Source organism: Rhinopithecus bieti, unplaced genomic scaffold (assembly GCF_001698545.2).
Source record: "Rhinopithecus bieti isolate Rb0 unplaced genomic scaffold, ASM169854v2 scaffold_25530, whole genome shotgun sequence".
NCBI classification, from domain to species: Eukaryota; Metazoa; Chordata; class Mammalia; order Primates; family Cercopithecidae; genus Rhinopithecus; species Rhinopithecus bieti.
Window position 1 is genome coordinate 997,268 of NW_016811646.1, and position 8,487 is coordinate 1,005,754.

General features: G+C 39.2%; 1 protein-coding gene across 5 annotated transcripts in view; it reads left to right on the forward strand.

The window, feature by feature from the left end:
• The window catches only part of C1QTNF3 (C1q and TNF related 3), a 24,174-nt gene extending 17,081 nt beyond the window's left edge, over positions 1–7,093 (forward strand). For 2 of the 5 annotated variants that reach the window (XM_017894514.1, XM_017894518.1), the window contains exons 5-7: positions 2,522–2,621; positions 5,804–5,959; positions 6,101–6,240. In XM_017894514.1, the coding sequence (XP_017750003.1) occupies positions 2,522–2,621; positions 5,804–5,959; positions 6,101–6,155 (311 nt within the window). In that variant the 3' untranslated portion in view covers positions 6,156–6,240. Of the gene's footprint in view, positions 1–2,521; positions 2,622–5,803 lie in introns of all 5 variants that reach the window. The other 3 variants (XM_017894517.1, XM_017894519.1, XM_017894513.1) reach the window with 2 other exon arrangements.
• Positions 7,094–8,487: the final 1,394 nt, after the last annotated feature.

The window sequence follows — 8,487 nt, forward strand, 5'->3', positions numbered from 1 at the left end:
TAATTTTTTTAGTTTTATTTATTTATTTATTTATTTATTTATTTATTTATTTATTGCTGGCAAATTTTGAGATTGGCCACTGCAGATCCTCTTTCCACATCCTACGCTGTATCTAGCCACCATCACCCCAAACACAGCCCTTGCTTCCGCTCAGCCCTGTTCACAGGAGCTTGTTTTCAGCATTGCACTTCCACATGGCCCTCACTATCAGAGAGTGCATTTCTCCTGGCACTGTGTGACACCTGCTGTCACCTGGCCTCCTCAGAGCCCAGCCCAACCTTGTGTTATCTCCACGTGACTCTGTCCACCCTCAGGGGCATTTGGCAGGACCTACAGGTATTTTTGAAGTTCACTGATTTTCTTCCAGTCTCTTAGTGTTGCAGAATGTGGGTGCTTATTTGGTTTTTGTTTTTCAGTTCTTTTCATTTCTCTATATGGTATCCAGAATTAAAAGGAAGAAACTTCTGATGGAGGCAGTGGCCCTGTCAGATGTTCACAAATGCTTTTAATTGCACCTTGATTTATTTCTCTTCTCAACTTAAGTCAGAAATGAACTGAGATATGAAATGATAGAAGCAATCTTTCATCACACCTTAATGTCATGAAAATCATCTTTAAATGTTCTTATGTGATTTTCTGCTCTGAAGGTTTATGTCGTAATTTTCTTATAACTATTCTGTTAAATGCTATCTGTGCCACAGATTATATTAGCGCCTAGAAATACCTAGTCCACGTTTCCATGGAATTAAGTGGCTTTATAATTGAAGCCTAAGTAAGAATTTAGTTTTTTAGAGCTCTCTTGCCAGATGTTCAGCTTCTAGCGATACCACTGTCATTTGGCTCTCACAGTTTTCTGTTTCAGTCTCCATTTTTGTGATAGATTACAAAAAGACCATTTTACCCTTTCCAGCTTTGGGAGTGAAGAGACAGAGAAGGCTGATTTTTGAAATTACAGCAACACAAAGACCTCCAAACTGTAGTGCAAGTGTGTCTCCTCTGGTTTCAGTAGCTTCCCTTGCAGGAAAGCCACATGTGGGTATAATACATACTAACTTCGGTATTTCCAACTCCAGGCATTTCACTTCTTCACCATCTGGTGTTTTAGTCTACTCTTTCTAACATGTTTTTGCAATCTATTTTTAACAGTCATCATGATTTTGTAAGAAAAACTAATGTATTTTCCTGTCATTTTGATTTCAGCTTTATCTTCTTGAGGTATTGAAAATTATGTATGTGTATGTGTCTAATATGAAATTTTGTAAAATGTGAAAAACTAAACACATATAAACTATTTTCCTTGAGGCTTTTAATTTTTATCTGCCTTTACTTTTCATCTGCGGGCCAATCTCTAGGCATATGAATAGGCATGATAAACTTTTAGGCCATTTCCTTTGTTCCCAGAACTTTGAGTATGTATTCCCGGTACTAGACAAAGTAGCATCATACGTCTTCATTTAATTTGACTTAGAATCAGATGCATTGACACGGCACCCTTACAACTTTCATCTTACTTGATTGCACCTTTGAGAAAGAAATAGAACTATCTTTTATTAAAGCTATTTCTGGGTTACTGTCTTGAAAGGCCATTTGTTTAAAATGTAACATGGAAATCAGTAAGAGCTTGATGACTTATGTTCATTCACCTTTCCAAAATGCACACCAAAATCCCAGATCATTTAGTGTTTGAAAAATTTTCCTTTTGTTTTGTCTGTGTGCTATTGGATTCTTCTTGATCATTCAGTAAAAATATCCTGTGTGCTGGCTTTTACAGTATATTAGGTCATATTATATTGCTTTCAATTAGGAGCCCTAGGCTCTTATTAAATAACTCAAATCTTCAAAAATATATGTTGGTCTTTTTCAAATGAAGAGGATACAGACTTTTAGTGACAAGGTCCTGTCGCTGAGTCTAAGTTGGGTCTTTCTGATTATTGTGTATAATTTTACCAACATACAAGGAATAGCATAAGAAATTACCAGAACCATTTCTTTATAACTCATAAACATTTATTCTGTGCTCCAGGATTTCCTTATCTTTGGCTAACCCCTTTGGTGAGTATAATCATCTGTTGTATTGTTATAGTTGCTCATTTTCTTAAGCCATGGAGCATCGTTGTTCAATCACAAACCTCTCTGTACCTTGGTAACAGGAGTTCTGTGGTAGATGCGGATGATAGCTAACCTATGCCCAGGAACAACACCTACTTTGCCCTAAGCACTTTGTCAGGGCACAGGGTGGTAAGATACAGCTAAAATGAGGTAGGCTTCTTCCCTTAAAGACTTTCAAGTCTTATTTGGGATATACAGTGTACACATTGAGAAAGTCTCAAAACACTTGAAAGCACTTGGAAGGGGAGTAGATAAAGGGACATTCCTGCAGATTAAGGCCAAGGAGAAACACCATACTACAAAGAATATCAATAAAAGACATGCGAAGGCATTTGGCAAATCTCCAGGTATCTCCAGGTCCTCAATGTATAATATGTTAATATCAACATGGATAAATACCTGCTTTTTTCAGGTGTGTATTTCTTCACCTTCAGCATGATGAAGCATGAAGATGTTGAGGAAGTGTATGTGTACCTTATGCACAATGGCAATACAGTCTTCAGCATGTACAGGTGAGTGGTCTTTTCTATCACGGGTCTCATCCATGCTGCCATTGTTTGTTCAAGGAACACCTAATGACAGGGAAGTGTATAGGAGTCAATAGAGCCTGACATGACCCCTGTCCTCAATACGAGCCCTCATGCACCAATGTGGCCACATTATCATCATTATTGTTTGGGAATAAATAAATCTGATGAACTTGAGCATCAGCAGGTTGATAAGAGGCCTTGCATTTATTACTAGCAGCACTCCCCATAACCAATCATTTGGATTATTTTTATAAACCATTATTTTTCTCCTCTCTCTCTGCCCCTTTTTCTGCTTTCCCACTCTCCCACACCCTCTGATGTTAGCTTGGAATGTGGCAGAGAGGCAGAGAGCCAACACCTTTCTTACAATTAAATGGGCCATGAGTTATCTATGAAATATTTTGTGGCTGTTAGCATTTCCCTGTTATTTCTGATGATGTGTGATAATTGCTGTGTTTACTTCTGGAGCCTAACCTGAGTGGGAAGATGTATTTGAAATGCCAAAAGACAGAAAGATGAGTCAGGGTAGGTGAAATTGTTGCAACTAAGAGATCCAGTAGCTCTAACATGCTAGAAGTTTATTTTTCTTGACCAGTCCAGGGAAGAGTTTCAGGTTGGGAAAGAATGAGGGGTTGTAGAAGGGGTGCGGGTTGGGAATGGGTTTATTCTTCCTGTTTTTTGAGGAAGCCAGGCTGATGAAAGCAGCTCTGCTATCTATAAAACTGACTTTGAGCCGGGTGCTGTGGCTCACGCCTGTAATCCCAGCACTTTGGGGGGCCAAGGTGGGCAGATCACAAGGTCAGGTGATCGAGACCATCATGGCTAACACGGTGAAACACTGTCCCTACTAAAAAAAAAAAAAAAAATACAAAAAATTAGCTGGGCGTGGTGATGGGCGCCTGTAGTCCCAGCTACTCAGGAGGCTGAGGCAGGAGAATGGCGTGAACCTAGGAGGTGGAGCTTGCAGTGAGCTGAGATGGCACCACTGCACTCCAGCCTGGGCAACAGAGCAAGACTCCATCTCAAAAACAACAACAACAAAAATAAACAAACAACAACAACAAAAACTGACTTTGAAATTCTCTCTGGTCATTGTCATTGCCAGAGCCAGAAGGAAAAAAGCTTCCTGTTGCAAGCTTGTGGAAATGTTTATGGATCAGGAATTCTGTTCAGAGAGTTTAGTCACATTGTTTTCCACCCAATGAATGCAAGGGTGACATGGAATTGTAACGCCAATGGAAGAAAGGAAAGGGGATTCTGGTAAACAGCTAGCCTTCTCTGCCCTCTGGCTTCCAAATATCTGCTGAATTCTTCTTCCTACACTTAGAATACATGTCTCCCCATCTCTCTGACCCTATGGGAGACAGCCTGTAAAGCACAAATAACGCATCCAGCTCAAAGCCCTGAGTTAGTCAATGAGCAGTCCTTTTCATCAAATTGGTTTGTTGGCTGTTTTTCTCTTTGGCTCCTGATTCTGTCCTCTAGGAGGGTCTTCTCTGTCTGCTTTTCTCTGTAGCACATCTGAAAGGGGAGCAGGCCCTCCTCAGGGCTCTCTCACAGCCCACTTCCTGCTGGTGCGAATTTGAAGGCTGAGTCAAACATCCCAAGTCTCTTGAGTCCAGTTTTGGGTCTCTGGTAAACCCATTTCCTCAGAAACTTACTTAGCAGGCTTTTACTCTATTTTTTACTCTATTTACTCTATTTACTTAGCTGGCTTTTACTTCATTTGTTAAATAGATTAAGTCAAGTCAGTTACATGTGTTACTAAACCACACTCCATGTACTTTTCTTGACAGTTTTCAGCCTGCTATTCCGTGTCTTCAAGCCTTTCTCTCAATTTAATGGAACTACCCTGAGGCCTTCTAAAGCAATAGATTTGGGTAGAAAGGCAATATTTTTAATTCATCAGATTGTGCCACAGCTATGTCTATCTGACTGAATGAGTAGTCTTTTATTTTTCTTTCTTCTTTTTAATTTTACTTTAAGTTCCGGGATACGTGTGCAGAATGTGCAGATTTGTTACCTAGGTGTACATGTGCCATAGTGGTTTGCTGCACCTATGAACTCATCATCTAGGTTTTAAACCCTGCACGCATTAGGTATTTCTCCTAATGCTCTCCCTCCACTTTGCTCTCCCTCCCCTTTCCCCCAACCCCGCCACAGGCCTTGGTGTGTGATGCTCCTCTCCCTGTGTCCATGTGTTCTCATTATTCAGCTCCCACTTATGAATGAGAATATGCAGTGTTTGGTTTTCTGTTCCTGTGTGTGTTAGTTTGCTGAGAATGATGACTTCCAGCTTCATGCATGTCCCTACAAAGGACATGAACTCTTTCTTTTTCATGGCTGCTGAATGAGCAGTCTTAAGGAGAAAACATCAACTTTATCACTGCTCTTCCAGGTATAAAAACACCTGGCTTTTTTAACCTTGTTAGGCCCCAACCATATAGACACTATTTTCTTCTTCTTCTTCAAACATGTTAGTTTTTGCCTAAGCTCATCTTTTGTAGCAACATCTTTCTAAAAGCAGCAGAGTATTTTGGCTTTTTCCAATTACTTCCCTTTCTTAGCCTACAGGCATTAGATCTATCTTCCAAGTTAACATGTTTTCCCAAATGTTTTTGCACAGTGTAACATGGATCTTCTGCTTTCCCAGACCATGATATTTGTTTCCCCATTGCTCCTTGCCTGACCATGAGCCAGTGCAAGCCTATTTTTGTTTGCATTATGGAGCAGTCTCCTTTCGTACCAAATTCTAGCTAGTTAGGGGAAGCTAAATTGCTGTAACAAAAACCCAGTGGAATAGCTCAAACATATTATAACTTTCTTTCCTTCTCATGAAACAGTTCAGGGTTGTCCTGGGTTGGAGCAGGGAAGAGAGAGAGCTGTTTTCCACACAGTCTCCAAGAACCCAGTACTCAACATATGGCTTCTAAGACCATTCTGGTCATTGTCATGAACATTCCAGACAGTCATAAGAAGGAGCAGGGAGGGGTTTTGTGAGAGTGGTACTAGCCAGCCTTAGGTCATTTCTGCTCACAGGCTGTTTAGAGAACTTAGCCACAGGATTATACCTGTGGGAAGGGGAAAAGGGGAGCACAGACTTTGGTGAAGAGCTGGTTGTTCATGGCAAAGACTAAGTAGTTTGATCCTCTTTTTCTTTCCAGCTATGAAACGAAGGGCAAATCAGATACATCCAGCAACCATGCTGTGCTGAAGCTGGCCAAAGGGGATGAGGTTTGGCTGCGAATGGGCAATGGCGCTCTCCATGGGGACCACCAACGCTTCTCCACCTTTGCAGGATTCCTGCTCTTTGAAACTAAGTAAATATATGACTAGAATAGCTCCACTTTGGGGAAGACTTGTAGCTGAGCTGATATTGTTATGATCTGATGAACATTAAAGTTAGGGTTTTACATGCTGTATTCAAAAAGTTATTGGTTGCAATGCTATTCACGCTACAGGTACACCAATAATGTTGGACAACTCAGGGGCTCAGAAGAATCAACCACAAAGTAGTCTTCTCAGATGACCTTGACTAATACACTCAGCATCTTTATCACTCTTTCCTTGGCACCTAAAAGAGGATTCTCCTCTGAAGCAGGTTGGAAATATTTTTTTTCTATCAGAGAAGTCATTTGCAAAGAATTTTGGCTGCTCTAATTTTAATTTAATACCAATTTTCAGGAACCCCTGAAGTTTTAAGTTCATCATTCTTTATAACATTTGAGAGAATAAGATGCAGTGATATGACAGGGCTGGGGCAAGAACAGGGACACTAGCTGCCTTATTAGCTAATTTAGTGCCCTCTGTGTTCAGCTTAGCCTTTGATCCTTTCCTTTTGATTCACAAATATGTTAAAACTCTGAATTCACATACAATACTATTTTAAAGTCAATAGATTTTATCTGCAATGTGCTTGACCAGTAATGTTTTTGTAATTTTGTCTATGTTCCCCACATCACCCCAACTTTGGATGTGGCGTCAGGAGGTTGAGGTTTTCTATTAACAAATGTCATAAATATTTCATAGAGGTACAGTACCAATAGATATTCAAATGTTGCATGTTGATCAGAGGGATTTTATATCTGAAGAACACACACTACTAATAAATACCTTAGAGAAAAATTTTGACTTGGCTTTAGATAAAATATGGCAAGAAAATGTAATGAGCAATATATGGAAATAAACACACCTTTGTTAAAGATACTTTCTAAACTTGTTTTTAATAAAGTTTAATAGTCATACAATTGTAAATCACTATGGTTAACACAAAGTGAAAATATTTTCATGCAGGTGATGTGAACAGCCATATGAATAGGTGACTTGGGCACACAGCAGGGTCACATGACTCCAGAAAACTTCGCTTTTCAGTTATTCCATTGTTATAATTTCAACGCTTTAAGACATTGATGTTTCGAGGACTCACTAATAAAATCTGAATTTCTCTGAGGAAAGAGGTTTTTTTATCACATACCTGAAGGCTTTGTAATGTTCATGCTTAAATTCTAAGTTTTCACCTTAGTGACACACAAGGTTTGACTGTAGGCAACAAGTTCCAGGTGTGTGGGAAATTGATTTACAACAGAGATGGGAAAAGGTGCAGATAATTTCCAATGCCTTCACAATTTACCTATGACCAGAATTATACTTGGAAGATTAATTTCACAAGTGTCCCAAAACTGAGATGCTAAAAAGGAAACAGTAGGTAGGTGTCTGCAAATTCTAAATCTTTTTTTTTTTTTTTTTTCTTTTTTGGAGACGGTTTCACTCTGCTGCCCAGACTGGAGTGCAGTGGCACGATTTCAGCTCACTGCAGCCTCCGCCTCCTGGGTTCAAGTGACTCTCCTATCTCAGCCTCCTGAGTAGCTGGGACTACAGACACCCACCACTAGGACCAGCTAATTTTTTATATTTTTAATAGAGACGGGGTTTCACCATGTTGACCAGGCTGGTCTGCAACTCCTGACCTCAGGTGATCTGCCTGCCTCGGTCTTCCAAAGTGCTGGGATTACAGGCGTGAGCCACCGCGCCTGGCGGCAAATTCTAAATCTTAAATCAACTCTGCAAACAAAGCACGTGAGTTTCTGATTGCTTCAGGGATGCAAATACGGTGTAGAACTGTTTCACATAATGATCAGCTTTGATAATTTTCCAGGGTAGAAAACATTATATTTGACCCTTGGACAACAAAGAGATTATACTGAAGGAATTTTATTGAGTGTATCATGAATAAAAGCTGAAGTCAAATTAAAATGTAAAAAAAAAATACAGAGGATGGAATATGCAAATGTAAACTCTAAACGATGTGGCGGGAATTAATAAACATTTACTTTATGCAAGATACTGTGCTATTCCAGGCACTCCTATGGCATTTAAAATACAATTCTTACCTCCCCTAATTTTTCAACCTAGTAGAGGACAATAGGCTAAAGGGAATAAGTACATGGATAACATAACATAAAGTAAAATGTTTTTACATCCATAGAAGGCAAAGGGCTAGGAATCCACAGGAGAGAGAGAAACAGTAATTAGCTGAGAGCATAAGAAAAGCTTGTAGAAAAGATAATATTTGATGGCCAGAGACAATTTCTTGCTTTGGTATGTTTGAAGTGTTATGTGTATATATATATATATATACACACACACACACATACACATATATATAATATTTTGATAAGAAAAGCTTGTAGAAAAGATAATATTTGATGGCCAGAGACAATTTCTTGCTTTGGATGTTTGAAGCGTTATATTTAAATATATATATATAATATTTTGATAAGAAAAACTTGTAGAAAAGATAATATTTGATGGCCAGAGACAATTTCTTGCTTTGGTATGTTTGAAGTGT